At 35.1% G+C, this 15,136-nt stretch overlaps 2 protein-coding genes across 2 annotated transcripts; both read right to left on the bottom strand.

The window, feature by feature from the left end:
• Positions 1–782: 782 nt before the first annotated feature.
• LOC122341117 (urokinase plasminogen activator surface receptor-like) lies at positions 783–3,284 on the bottom strand. The gene is made up of 5 exons (XM_043234461.1): positions 3,117–3,284; positions 2,926–3,030; positions 2,135–2,269; positions 1,654–1,764; positions 783–1,539 (listed from the first exon to the last, which is right to left on the bottom strand). Exons 1-5 carry the CDS (start codon positions 3,163–3,165, stop codon positions 1,349–1,351), a joined length of 591 nt encoding a protein of 196 aa, XP_043090396.1. The 5' UTR covers positions 3,166–3,284; the 3' UTR covers positions 783–1,348.
• Positions 3,285–4,107: 823 nt separating this feature from the next.
• On the bottom strand, positions 4,108–6,399 carry LOC122340950 (urokinase plasminogen activator surface receptor-like). The gene is made up of 5 exons (XM_043234211.1): positions 6,244–6,399; positions 6,063–6,167; positions 5,249–5,383; positions 4,931–5,038; positions 4,108–4,827 (listed from the first exon to the last, which is right to left on the bottom strand). Exons 1-5 carry the CDS (start codon positions 6,332–6,334, stop codon positions 4,622–4,624), a joined length of 645 nt encoding a protein of 214 aa, XP_043090146.1. The 5' UTR covers positions 6,335–6,399; the 3' UTR covers positions 4,108–4,621.
• Between the last annotated feature and the right edge of the window lie 8,737 nt (positions 6,400–15,136).

Here is a 15,136-nt window from a genome sequence, read left to right as displayed (position 1 = left end):
TCTTGTTGATTGGTCCATTTTGAGTTGTAGGCGGGGCTTCTGTGTAGCCGGAATAATAGTTCGCGTGTCTTGTAATGTACTTTTTGAAAGCGAAATAAAACAGATTTGTTCGGGAAAGGATCAAATCGTGCTGTTTGTTTGCTGAATCAGTTCTATTAATCTTGCACATCAAGTCGTTTACAGGTAAGAATGATCTAATATTGGCATGTAACGTTTTTTCGCTATAGGCTAATCTGCAATGTAAATGTATGATAGCGTTCAAATCTCTCATAATTTGAGTCTGATGAGTCTTGGCATTGTCATCCTGGAATATGATCATGAGAACGTCTGTCCACATAGTTATTTGAGAAATTATTGTCCGTCATGGTCGTTTCAGTTAGGGTTAAAAATTGTTGCAAAACTTACCACATTAAACAATATTGCAATAATGATACAGTTTTAAAATCTTAACTATTTGCTAATTTAAATCCAGGTGGCCAGGCAGTGCACACACACACACACACACACACACACACAAACCTAAAATCTAAATTATTCAGCCCCATAGAATTGTAAAACACCTTAAATGTCGGGAAAAGCACTATATAAATGTAACAAATTATTTCTAATGTTATCATTTACAAATGTCTGAAGAAAAACACATAATATAATAGCAGGCTACAGAAACATAATTAAGACTTTGAAAACTCTAATAAAACTGTTACACATACAGAAACCATGCTTTGTTGAGGAGCCAATATGGCCTAGAATCAAAAGAGGTCTCTCAAAATAAGTTTTTATTATTTTTATTTTTATTACATTAGAAATTCTATGGCTACCAAAACATTTCCAAGGCAAAAAAGTTCCTAAAATAATTTAGTTGATCACAGCACCTAAGATAAATCTTTAAATGATGTACATAATATGACTACATATTGTAAACCACAACTGTCATATTGCATTGATCTGTAGTCAAAGTATTTGATATCAGCAAATGTGAAGGTTTTATTCTACATTGTCTGCTCCCACCTGCTGATAAAAAATGCTAAGTGCTTTTTCAGCTTTGGTACAAATATAAAATGGGCTAGAAAATATGCTTTAAGGCTCATATGTATGCATAGGATATCCAATCCTAGTTTGTAACTAACCACAAAGGTTATTGAGAAATGAAGATAACTAAAAGAGGTGATTTGAACAAAATTCATGTTATGCATATTCAAAATAAACCTAGAAACAAGTGAAGGTGGTGCAATATTTTTGTTCTTAACATCAGTGTTTTTCATTTTATCGAATGAGAACACAAAAGATATTACACAGAGAATCTAATAATCTATGAATTCATTGTATTGTGTCTGAAGAGCGTCTGGGTTCAGTGCAGCAGCATGAAGGAGAGCAGAGAACAGAAGAGGAACAGGAAGCTCTGAGAGACGCTCTGAACACCGTTACACAGGTTCCCTGAGCAGCAGGAAACACCACCTAAACCAGGAATCAAGGTTGCGGCGTCGCAAATTAATTTAGAGACACAGCCTTTTACAACTAGTGACTGGCCTCCAAAGGTCCCTGCAAAGTAAAGAAAGAAAACAGGTTGAACAAGTGAATGATGTGTATCAAATGTTTAAACATCAGAGAGATAAGAGAGAGATGGTTTATCTTTTTTATATAGCAGATTCTCACCTGTTGCTTTAATGCAGCGGTCTTCAGTCCCCGAACAGCTCACTGTGTTTGAGCAGCTCTGTCCATCACAATAGTAACACGTTCTTCCATTGGAAGTGTTAGTGCTGGGATCTACAGGAGGGGAAAAATAGTTGCCTTTGAAAATGCACTAGGATAAACAGGGCATTAGTGTTTAATGTTCTGTTATGTTGCCATTTTAGGTCAATGCACGTAAAAAAGTAAGACAGTTGTTTATTTATTAATTGATTCATGACACTAAGAGACCTGTATAATGGCGGCTCTGGACAAACACCGAAAGAGGTGTTCATACCAAAGAAAAACATTTTGTTTTCCTAAACTTTTATCAAATGTAACATCTTACTGTGCTTGGAAAGCAACATTCCTGTTCATTTGACGTCACATTCCCTGATGGAAAATCAAGTCCGATCCTACTTTGTGTTAAATGTTCTGTAAACTGTTCTATGACTGGAAAATACAATACCTGGAGCGTCTTGGGCATTACACAGATCTGTGCTACAACAGTAAGAAGATATTGTTCCTATGCCGAGGTTGATGGATCCACTCGGACAGCCAAGTGATAAAGCACAACTTTTAACTTTCACTTTTGTGCTGTTGCCTAAAAACAAGAAATGAGCCATTCATCCGAATATTATTTTAACGGAAATGTATTATAAATGTGTCAAAGTTGAAAGTATTTTCAATAGTTTATCAAAAAATGTTAACTTTGCATTATTATGATCTGTAATACTCTACCTGGTCTCATAGCATAAATGTACCTGGGTGCACTTTTTAGCGAGAAAATATGTACCAATAAGTACATAACACTGCAGTTTCCAAAAGAATTGAACACTAGAGGCTCTGACATCTTTTATTCCTTTTTACACAAGTTTTGATTATCAAAGCATAATTTTGTACAATTATTTGAAGAGTATCATGTTATACCTTATATTTGAAAACTGATGTTTTTTAAATCAGTTTTGCATTTGTTAACACTGTCAGGTAGGTTTAGGGTTGGATTTGGTGTAGGGCATGTTTCCAACATGATAGAGCATTAATTTTATCAACAGCCCACGGATGTTTTAATTCTGAAAAGCCTCAATACACACCTATATCAATAAAAACGTGCCAGGGTTGACGTATTAAACCTGTGTTTTAACACCACTCTGTGGACATTTCTCTGAAAGTGCGGCAAAACGTGCAGTAAGGTACATAAAAACAGTGTTGCACAAAAAGAGCATCTCATTTAGTCAGTTTCAGTCATAACGGACTTACCATTGATTACCGTTGCACTGAAGCAGTTGGTAAATCCAACTGGACATGTTGTTTGGTCACAAGAGCCCAACAGACTTGTACACTGATAACAGCTGAAAGAGTGTCCTTCAGTGAATAAAAGAGAGAGAGAGAGATGGCGAGAGTGACATCTTATTTGTACCGAGTGCCATTAAAAACAATTGTTTTTGTACCTGCAGCGAACAAAACGAACAGAAGAAAAACGGAGATCTGTAGATCCATCTTTGTTCAGGAAGTGAATGAAATAACGTGTCTGTTTCAGCTCTCATTTTGTAGCTTATCAGAAGGTGTGGCCCTTTTTGAGTAAATATTGCCAGTAAATGATATGGGGGTTCTAGTGAGGAATTTAGGTTTTTAATACTTCCCCCCCAAATTATTTTCTCACCCTCATGTATTTTCAAACTTGCCCCATAAATGTCCCCTAATTTACACACCTGATTGAGATCATCAGCTCATTAGGAAAGAGCTCCGTGAACTCAAATGAATGTGTCAGACAGGGAGATGTGCAAAATGCTTCCCGCAGCTCTACATATTTTGCATTTCTCTCTTTGTTGACGCACTTGATTCAGATAATCAACTCATTTGAATAGAGCTCTGTGCATGAACTGGAACATAACTGGAATCACACACACACACACACACACACACACACACACACACACACACACACATAAAGCCATCAGTAAGCGCAGTCTATCCTTGATGTCAGGTGGAGACAGAGAGAGAGAGAGAGAGACAGAGAGAGAGAGAGAGACAGAGAGAGAGAGAGAGAGAGAGAGAGAGAGAGAGAGAGAGAGAGAGAGAGAGAGAGAGAGAGAGAGAGAGAGAGAGAGAGAGAGAGAGAGAGAGAAAGAGAGAGAGAGAGAGAGAGAGAGAGAGAGAGAGAGAGAGAGAGAGAGAGAGAGAGAGAGAGAGAGAGAGAGAGAGAGAGAGAGAGAGAAAGAGAGGGAGGAAAGAAAACAAATAAATAGCTCACGTCATTAAAACAGACTTTTAGTAATTGTGTGTGTGATGATGATCTTCCCCACTTTTATATATTTTTTGTTTTACATTAAGATAATTATTAGAAAGAAGAACACATTAGTATAGATATGCTGATCTACAAGCTGTAGATCATGCGGCATCAAACCAATGACTTAAAACCAGCCTAAACAAGAGAAATCATACAGGTCAGACTTGATTTTATTTTCAGTTATACATAAGAACGCTTAAGGTAGGCTACACTGCTCATGTGGAATGTAACTGAGAAACCACAGAAAGTCTGAAACACGTGTTAAAACATGTGCTGTTCATACATTATTTAGCCCTGCAAACTGAATCATTTAGATATGTTTGATTATACATAGTGCATGTCAGAAGCGATGTTATTTCTTCCAAAGTAGGTAAGCTGGGATGTGCGCTACGACTAATACGTATATCAAATAAAATATTCAGCACCAGCATCCCTTTATATATAGCCTTAAGTTACCTAACATGAATACACATTAAACAAAGAATTTGTGTATAGATCAAACATCCTTCTTCAGTTTCTGACAGGAATGAGTTCATAAGTTAATATCCAGTGAATATAAAGTAGATGAATGGTAATCAGAACTTTTGCATATTTTAACTACATTACACCAAGTTAAAAATAGTACAGAGATACAAGCAATATGATAAAGCACATAGTATTGTCTGATTACAGATTGATCTGATACAGCAGGATGGAGGAGAGCAGAGAACAGAAGAGGAACAGGAAGCTCTGAGAGACGCTCTCAACTCCGTTACACAGGTTCCCTGAGCAGCACGAGACGTTAGCAACAACTGAATCCAGTGTTGAGGTAAAATCACAAACAGCTTTAGACATACAGCCTTTTACAGTTTGATTCTGGCCCGAATAAACCGCTAATGAAAAGACAGAAGTTCAAGTCAGTCAAAATGGGACAATGATATATGATATGATAAGAAATCTTTTTTTTTTAATCTTCATGCTTTTCAAGATTCTCACCTGTTGCTTTAAAGCAGTTGTCTTCAGTCCCCGAACAGTTCACAGTGTTTGTGCAGTTCTGTCCATCACAATAGTAACATGACTTTCCATTGGGGGCAACATTGGTACCTATACAGGAGGAAAAATATAACTTTTTCTTTACACGGTCCTTTCATTGTGCTCATTTCATAGCGCATCAAAAAATGTGTTGTATTCATATTCATGTTGTATTCGTCTCATCAAAATGTAATCCGCTCCACCCTTTCCTTGTTAGAAAGTTCCCTTGCCTTTTTGTTTTTGTTAAATGTTCTATGACTGCGTGTCAGTAAGGTTCAGTACCTTGAGTGATTTGGGTGTTACAGAGATCCGTGTTACAGCAGGCACCAGAGATCTTTCCGATGCCGAAGTTGATGGTTCCACTTGGACAGCCAGTTGCTAAACCGCATTTCTGAACCGTTATTGCAGGATTGCTGCCTAAAAACACACAAGCGATACGGGAATGAGCAGTTCAACTGAATGGTATGTTGATTAAAAATGTATTTCTAGTAAATGTGCAATTGTAGTTTTTCGAAAGTCTATAAAAAAACAACAACTTTGCAATATTAAAGTGGCCTTTTTATGGATTTTTGTTTCATGCAGTGTGTGACGCAGCTCTAAGTGAACGAAAGCATCCTGCAAAAGTTCAAATCTGAAAATGCACAGTGTTTAAAGTTATTGTCTCTCAAAAGAAAGAGTCGACTCTGAATCACTGAAACGAGTCGTTTTTAAAAAAAGGTCCCAAGCCGTTTCATGTTGAGTCAACATATCATAAGAAAAGGAAAGTGTTTTTTGTTTGTGACTCCCAAAATCAAAATTTAAACCTTTCATAACTCATAACCGGGGCCTTTTCAGTGATCTCCGATATTATAGACCACTATATTAAAAAGGCTTAACATTTAAAGTTTTTTTCTAATTTCGAACGAATTTTGAATTTCAAATTATATTATCAGAGTAACAATATTGTAAATCTATATACAGAACATTATATTACCTAGAAAAAAAAGAATATCGGTTCTGTAATAACACCATCGCAGGAACAGAAGGCCTTTTAATAGCAGCAGCATCTTCGTCATAAGTAAGTTACAGAAGTACATTTCAGTGTGTCTGGACTTACCAATAGCTAGTGATCCAACGAAACAGCTGGTAACTCCGGTGGAGCAGGTGGTCTGAGAACAAGTGCCAGACAGCCCTGCGCACTGATAACAGTTGAGGGAGCGTCCTTTAGTGATACAAGAGAGAGACGTTAACCATCTGTATTTGTACATTAACATTACAAACACTATTTGTCTTTGTACCTGAAGCGAAAAGGACGAACAGGAGGAAAACTGAGATCTTCAGATCCATCTTTGAGCAGGGGCTGAATAACGTGCCCGTTTCTGAGCTCATTATATAGCTGATTGGAAGGGGTGGATCTTGACAAGGAAGTGATAGTTTACCTAATATGCAAATAAAAATAGATACATGACAGATAGATGTACATTTAGTTTCCAATTAATAACCATGTAGGATATATTGAATAAATGAATCTGTATAAGGTGTGCTTAAAGCAATTGGCTTTGTAGCTTTTTCTTTTATTTTGTCACATTCATTTCATACTTGCATGAATTACTGTTTTTTCTGCGTTCCGTACATTTAAAGACAACAGGATCCAGAGTTATTCAACCAGATCAAACTGGTTTAGTATTTGTTTCGCATAAGTGAGAGGCTCTGAATGCTGGCTCTCAACGCTTTCATTCTCTTTAATTCAAAGACGAGGTGATCGTAACGTCGCTTAGAAGCGAGCTGCCTAAGAAATGACATTTTTGAGCACTTCGCTAAAATCGGCGCCTAAGCTAACATCACTCATGTGCAAGAGCACTTAATCACTTGAGTGAAAATTGCATTTTGTAGTTTGCATTTACGCCGAACGCAAATTCGTATTTATGTGACTTATGACTTGCATACAGCATATGAAAAAAATGTTGCATGTGCAGAAAGAAATTCGACGTTTCAAGATTTTGAATAAAAGTAACTTTATATAAATGTAGATATAACAAGGTGGCGATATTGCAGATGTCCCGTATTTGGATAGTTCTGTTGTTGTTTGTCACGTCTCATGTGCTCTCTGTATGCTACAGTTGACTGTCTCATTGCTTTCAGGTATGTCTAGTTAATGAAGTCATTTCCTAGAAATCTAATTACAGTGCATCTTGCGCAGCCAGTTGGTTAAACAGAATGCCTAGGTTTAGTTGTAGAGCTAGTATAGCCAGATTATTTAAGAATGAGCAGTTCAACTGCTTGTCTTGTGTAAAGCTTATTCAAAAATACATCAAAGTAGAAGGTGATCTTTCTGATAATTATATATCGACAGCAAAACAGAAGAGAAAAGACAAACGTTTCGATACAAAATATCGATATTTCTACATGAGGTCCAAAATCCACCTGCTGATGAATGACGCTACATGTTTTAAGCTTTATTTGGACTGCTTTTAAAGGGGCCATAAGGTGCTGCGATGTGATTTAGTGTTGCTGCGGGCCCCATGTTCTGGACGCGCTGTGTGTCGTCGTAAAAGTGAAACTACTTTCTTCGTGCTTCCAAAAGAGAACACAACTAAAAATCAACGTTCAAAACAGTTACAAAATAGTTTAATAGTCTATGTTGATTGTGCGCAGAGACTATAAAGTGAGGCAATCCAACTCTGCAAGGACAGTCTGGAGCTTCTGACTCACAACCCTTAAGTTTAAAAGTGAGTTTTGAGCAGTGAAGGTTAGTGCTTGTTGTTTGACATTTCTCCGATCACAAATGCAGACACGACGCATAAAAAGACAGTACTAAGTCATGACAATCAGTATGTTTACTGTAAGTTTATGTGTCCCACTGGACGCAACAAATGCCTCAAACTGAATGCATTTAAAAAGAAACAAAAACCCTGGACGTGCAATCAAGTTTTTTTTGTTTTTTTGGAACTGTAGCCAAATACATTAAATGACAAAATACTGTACTTTACACATTAAAGAATACAAATCAGCAGCAGTGTTTGACTCATCTTACTACATTTAACTTTCAATTAAACATTTCATGTAAACCTTTTGTTCTTGCAGGCACTTGTAAACTCAAATCAAAAACATCTGAAAAGATGGGTGTAATGGTGAAAACCCTCTCGGGGGAAATGTGATATAAATCGTAATATATATATATATATATATATATATATATATATATATATATATATATATATATATATATATATTTAGTTTTCTATTTAATAGAGCAGCATAAGAAACTAAACAATTAAAAATGATGCAGCTATACCAACCTGCAAATACTGTAATGATAAAATTGAATATAAAAATATTAAATATTAAACAAATAGTGATTCATTGTTATTCTTTGGATTTTTATTTGGCAATAGGACACACAGAGTGTATGTTGATTAAATACAAAAAGCTGCAAACATCTGCCATCAAAAATCGAACATCTTTTCTGGGAGTTTCTGACAGGACTGTATTATTGTAAATATCGAATATGAAGTAAATATTGAATATGAAGTAAATAGCCAGATCTTTTTTAATTTTCTATACCAAGTCAACGACAGTGCAGGGATAATACAAAGTTAAAAATGCGCATCATTCACATTCTTCTGCATTCGTTTTTAGTTTAGTTTTTTTCCCCAAGTAAGAGGATGATTTATTGATGCATTTCCTCAAACTTAATTGTTACACCTGTCATTTTTAAGGTATGTAGAGAAACAGGCCATGAATACTTTTCCAATCACGCAAAGAGACTGGCTGCCTTAAAATTTGAACCAGAATTAATTTTAGAATTAAATAGGGATAAATAGGAAATGGCATTTGTGGTTTTAACTGATAATTTGTCATTTAGTTTTTTTCTTAATGTGCAAAATCTGAAACAAAAAATCAGTTATCACTTAAGGGTAAGCCTGAACTAAACAAAAATATGTTGATTGGAATTAAATGAAAATGAATTGTTGTTTAAATGTATATTAAATGCAGTTTGTTAGACTTTAAACTGTTTCCGTGTGTGTGTGTGTGTGTGTGTGTGTGAGCAAGTATTAAGTTGTCTAAAGTTGTCTTTTCTGACGTCTTTTAAATATGGTCTAAGTGTCCTGCTGAATGTACTATACTGTAAGTACATTATTTTGTTAAACCATGGCAATATGGTAATGTTTGCTGAAACAGTTATTTTAAATATACTCGATACACAGATATGAAATACATTACAAATGCATTAAACTCATAGCGTACTTCTCTCATATATGCCAATGTCAAAAATGTAATTTAAGAAATTGAGATAATTAACAAAAAAATGCTGTTGACCAAAATCCGATAACTTAAGTTTCTAACTTACATATTTGAATAATATAAAGTGTTTTATTGATGTTATTATTGTTATAATTGTTTGACTTACATAAGTGTTGGTCTTAATGCTTATTAAAATGTCTTGAGGTTTAAAATATTTTTTCCTGTTTCGATGGGATGTCTTTTCAAACTTGCACCTATTTTCTTTTTTCATTTTTTTACACAGAAAGATAAAGAGGTCCATTGTTTATACAGGTAAAACTTGTTTTTGCTAATTCTCGACCGTAAAAGTTTTGTAAGGTATGACCGACATTTGAATGTAACATTACCGAAAACCCAGGGCAAAAATACTTTCATTTTCTTGCAAAAAAAAAAAAAAAGTGAACTCATCATGAAAATGTTACTCACACAAACTCAAATAAAATCTGACACAAGGCCAACGAACAAATCACAGACTTAGTAGTAAGTTAACATAAACTAACATCACCCTTCTAAAAGTTCACTATAACATCCTTTAAAACAGAGTACTGAAATATACTTTAAAAGAGCATACTTAAATCTGAACTGAATGGAATATTTTTGAATACTTAAAATGCATTGCTTTGTAGTTATCTGATGTTTGATTTCATTTAAAATGTTTACTTAAGTATATTTTTAGTTAGTATTGCTGTTATTACCATTGTTGTTAGAGACTGTTATAAGATGAGCATTTTTTTCCATTGTCAATAATGAATCCAAGTAAATACAATTACAGATAAAAACAGCAAGGTATAGATCCTCACGCAAGAAAGTGAAACCAAATTTCAGTATCAAGATCTTGGTCTGGTCAGACTAAGATCTGATCATCTTCCTAAATAATTGACCCAACACAGTCGAACAGATGGATGCATTATTTAATAAACCATAAAACATTAATTTGATATATATGTGCTACAGCCTTACAGGTTACATTTTGTAACTTTAACTGTTTTGTACGAATCCCAAGTGAAAACGAAACCTCGACTGGATATATATATATATATATATATATATATATATATATATATATATATATATATATATTTTGACGTGCATATACTACGTAGTTTGATAATATGCATGCATTTGATATGCCGTTTTGTGCATAATACGCACCTACCCCATAATCTTAATCTAAAGATCTAAATGCAAATCTATACCACTGTCACGTCCACACATGGAAGGGAGAAGGTAAGGTAAGTTTAGTGGGTTTTATTGAAAGTGACAATGTAACAAAAAGGAGACTAAGACTAGAAGGTATGTTCAAGTTCGTTGAATAATCCAGAAGTTGCACTTTCCTCAAACAAGGCTGTGGGGTATATACCTCGGGAACACAGGGGAATCGGAACAACGCAGGAGATGAGCCAGGTGCAAGTGTCCATGTAACGCCAATACCAGCCGAAGAGGAAGTGACTGAGGTGAATGTAAGTATGGAGCTGGTGATGAGTTCTCAGGTGATTCTTCACGGGTGTGGTCTGCTCTTAATGGAACGTTTGGTGGCATGTCACGGTGGCTGAGAAAATGTGGTGGGTGTGACAACCACAAATTTTTGTTTTTATTAATGTCACGAGACGGGGCAATCTACTTGCATAGTCCATCGGTAAAGCGCAGTGTTTAGAACATACATGAAACAAGAACAACTAGTTCAGCTGCGCATTCTTGTGTAAAGTGAAAAATGCTTTAAACTTAGTTTAAAAATCATATATTTAAGCGTTTATTTTTAACTACAAAGTATATTGATAAAATGACGATTGCAGTTGAAATATCTAGTAGAAAAATCTAATCAGAATCAGAATCACTTTATTGCCAGGTATGTTTGCGCATACGAGGAATTTGTTTTAGTGACAAAAACTCTACACGATAACAAGACAAGACAGATATAAAGAGAATTATGTACAACCATTGTTATTATCTAAATAACTTACATTAACCCTAGCAGCAGTAGCTAAATTATAGCCTATCAGCATTTCCGTCAGTCAGTTATCTTATATGAGTATGGGATTTATCTATGCTGCACTGAAGAGTTAGGACAATCTATGCCATTCGTTCACAAGATATGTAATATCGTTTTATTATATAAAAGATAGTTGGGGAGAGAGACGAAGAGAGAAGGATGCCTTTGCACCTACAGGGAAAACAACAAACCGAAGAAATGTTTTGCAGATTTATTTGTTTTGAATCCATTTTATAGACAATTAAAAGGGGAGGATCTTTATGAGAAAAGTGTCAGATTTACCAAAAATGAAAAACAGCATCACATGATTTAGGCTACATGCCAAGAAGGAAAAAGGGGACGGTTTAACATGAAAATGAATCTCTCTTTTTTTTTTTTGACTATTTGATAGTGATGAGAATTCCGGCTCTTTTGGCTCGGCTCCCTCAGAAGAGCCGGCTCTCCCAAATGACTCTCCATTTAGCGTTACACGGAGCCTTCTATGCTAAGCAATTTTAATTTAGTGTTTTTATAAAATACTTATTTTTTCAATAAAAAAAGAAAATATATATTAAATACACAGTTGCTAATATTTCACATTTTAATAATTTTTTTTTTTTTTTTTCCCGCGAGATCGTTTGACGGCTGATGGTTCCATATGCTCGTCATAATCGCTCTCGCGGTACTTTGATGTCTTCCTCCGATCGGTGTCTGCAGAGTCTCTTCAAGTCGAGCACGCTTCTCTCTGAAGGGACCGACGTTGAATCAACGCAGAGTCTTCCTACCGTTACCTAAACCAGGCGTGGGCAGACCGGAGCCTTGCCCTCCCACCAGATCACGGCTTTACACAAGATCTGCTGTCACCTGCTGATGAACCACGCTAAATGCACTTTTAAACTTCATTTTAATCGATTAAAAGGATTGCAACAGTTTTCAAAAGGAAAAAAATTGAACGGCTGCAACGCTTTTTTAATAATAATAATAATAATAATAATAATAATAATAATAATAATAATAAAAAATGCAATAATAAAAAACAAATATTACAAAACAAAAGAAACACACACACACACACACATATATATATATATATATATATATATATATATATATATATATATATATATATATATATATATATATATATTAATTTTTAAAATTATTATATAATACACAATATTAATATAAAATACACAAATAAACTAAAAAAGGGGCACGTGAATAAATACAGTAGATTAAAGGGAAATCTTAAACATAGCACAAATTCTAGATGTTTTTACATCATTCTTGTTATACATAAATGTATTTAAATACAATTTCAGTTCTTGTTTGAAGATGTTAAAGTGAGGTTTACAATTAGTATATTTACAACGTTCTACTTGCATTAAGCAAATTCTTGTCTTTAGCATAAAAACCAAAAATAATATTTTTATAACATACGGAAAAATACAAAATAAATATATTACGGACAATCAGGGCATTAACCTTATCCCAGAAAGACTGAACAAAAGGACATTCCCCCAAAAAATAGGCCACAGTTTCAGAAGACAATTCACAGAAAGAGCAAGCTGCATCAATGTCACTCTTACTCTGATAAAACCTGTGTATTATTTTATAAGTTATTTCTTTAACCTTATTAGTTAAGAAAAATATCCGAAGGAGTGACCAAACATATGTCCACTTATGAACTTATCAAGGGGTCTTTATCTGTAAGATTTCTGCAGTGATGTAAATCCTGTTATTACTGGTTTAGTACTCTAGATGTCACTCTTATATTAGTTTTAGAACCTTTTACAGCTTGGAGCTTTAAATATAAAAGCGTTGAATATATACAGTTTTCCTTTTCATCAGAACCACAAATATAGAGGCAAAATTACAAGTCACATTCAGTGCAGTGTGTCTGAAGAGCGTCTGTGTTCAGTGCAGCAGGATGAAGGAGAGAAGAGACCAGAAGAGGAACAGGAAGCTCTGAGAGACGCTCTGAACACCGTTACACAGGTTCCCTGAGCAGCACGAGACGATCTGACCGTAAGGACTTGATTTTATAGAATCCCAGACAGCTTTAGAGGCACAGCCTTTTACATTAAAAGACACGCCACTGTACGTTCCTAAAGAAAAGAATCAGAAAAGATGGGTAGGCTAATGAATATGAACTGAGGGGAAATAAAAATAACTAAATCGGCCATGGGCACGTGTGACCTCAGTTAAATGCTTAATTGCTTTTTATTAACCTTTCCTGTTTAGCCGACTCTCACCTGTGTGTGTAACGCAGTGGTCTTCGCTCCCTGTACAGTCCACCACGCATATAACGTTGGTAACATCTCTTTCCATTGGGGACTTTTTGGGGAAGTGGAAATGGTAGGATCTGTACAATATATAACACTTCTCGTATGTTCAATTGATGGTAAGGGAGCCAGATTCAATGTAAGGGATTTATCAACATCTTGTTTAGATCTAACAACGGTTTCTGGAGCTATAGATTTAGAATGTACATTTTAGGGAGTGATCATAAAGCAGACCGGGACAAATTCGCATGTCATGCATTGATGAACTGTTACATTTTAGTATGGAGAATAATATAGATTTATTTTGTGCTAGATTTTGTTAAATTATTATAAAAGCTATTGAGGGATCTATTGTCAGTAGGTAGTGTGCCTTGGTGGAATGAAGATTGCACCGAAGCAGTGAAGAAAAACATTGGACAGAAACGATTTGCAAACAGCGATAGTTTTCAAGTGAATTCATATTTTAGCATTTTTAGCAATAGATACGATGGAAGTGTGAATGCACAAAGAAAATGGAGGCATCTTTTTTTTTTGCAAACGAACTCTTCGTCTGTATATGATATGCTTGCGATCATAAACCTCATATGTGCATTTAAATATACTCCACAAATATCTGAAGCATCCACGTTATCTACATATGACTGTAAGTTAGCGTGTTTATCACATTGAGTCTGATGTTTAGTAGGAGCTGGGCACAGTAGAACTTATGAAACGTAATCTTTAATATGTAATATACCAGATGTGTCTAATCATGCTTATGATGGCCACTGTCCTACAGATTTGTTTTCCAAGATTAAACACACCTGGACCAGCTAATCAAGGTCTTCAGGATTGCTGGAAACTTCAGGAAGGTGTGTTTGGGCAGGACCTCTGCAATATAAAAGCGGTATCCCTAAATGACCACACACACACACACACATACAAAAAAAAAAACTACTTATTTCATCATGTTCTATACTAGAAGAAAGACGGCCAGGTTACATCCACAGGGAGAATTTTTGGGTGAACCATCTGTTAAACCTCAAACTGGTGTTAAACGTTTTTAACCGTCTTCACCTTTAGTTTAAGGGTTGAGTTAAGAAATCAGTGCTTGAAGTATTTGAGCGTTATTTAAACAAAATCAAGCCTGAACAAGAAGCTGATATAGGTCGAAGATGAGTAAGAGACCTGACAAAAGAGAATTAATCATGGTACATCTTTACAATAAATCACTTACGTGAGAATGCTAAAGGTAGGGCCTATGTTGGGCGGTTACTGAGGATTCAGGAATGAAGAAATTAAAAACATCGGAATTAAATAAATACAAAGATGGAAGTAAGGTTATTGCCCAGTACTGTTTTGCTGTAATTTGAATGTCTTGCCATAAGCGTGTCATATCTTGCTCTGAAATGGAAAAAAAGCTTATGGGAAAGTATTTTGATTATGTCACCTTTTTCTAACGTGTACAGTGATAACCTTCCATTGATAAAGCACTTTTCTTAGCTTTGAGGAAAGAGCGATTCTGCTTGCTTTGGGATTATTTTATTGAAACGTTTTATTGAATCTATATAAAAACAGAACTTCAATTAGTTTCTTTTTTTTTAACGGCTTAAGATAAAAAAAACAATCCCGTTTTTTAAATGTTTCTTTATATGTTGTATGTCACAGTGATTT

This window comes from Puntigrus tetrazona, unplaced genomic scaffold (genome assembly GCF_018831695.1).
Source record: "Puntigrus tetrazona isolate hp1 unplaced genomic scaffold, ASM1883169v1 S000001111, whole genome shotgun sequence".
NCBI lineage: Eukaryota > Metazoa > Chordata > Actinopteri > Cypriniformes > Cyprinidae > Puntigrus > Puntigrus tetrazona.
This window is presented reverse-complemented; position numbering and strand designations above follow the sequence as displayed.

Coding starts and splice junctions, on each gene's coding strand:
- LOC122341117 (XM_043234461.1), bottom strand. CDS start 3,165: ATGGATCTACAGATCTCCGTTTTTCTTCTGTTCGTTTTGTTCGCTGCA. Junction 2,270..2,925: donor CAGTGCAACGGTAATCAATG/GTAAGTCCGTTA, acceptor TCTTGTTTTTAG/GCAACAGCACAAAAGTGAAA. Junction 1,765..2,134: donor TAATGCCCAAGACGCTCCAG/GTATTGTATTTT, acceptor CCCCTCCTGTAG/ATCCCAGCACTAACACTTCC.
- LOC122340950 (XM_043234211.1), bottom strand. CDS start 6,334: ATGAGCTCAGAAACGGGCACGTTATTCAGCCCCTGCTCAAAGATGGAT. Junction 5,384..6,062: donor CGTTGGATCACTAGCTATTG/GTAAGTCCAGAC, acceptor GTGTGTTTTTAG/GCAGCAATCCTGCAATAACG. Junction 4,828..4,930: donor CAACTGCTTTAAAGCAACAG/GTGAGAATCTTG, acceptor TCTTTTCATTAG/CGGTTTATTCGGGCCAGAAT.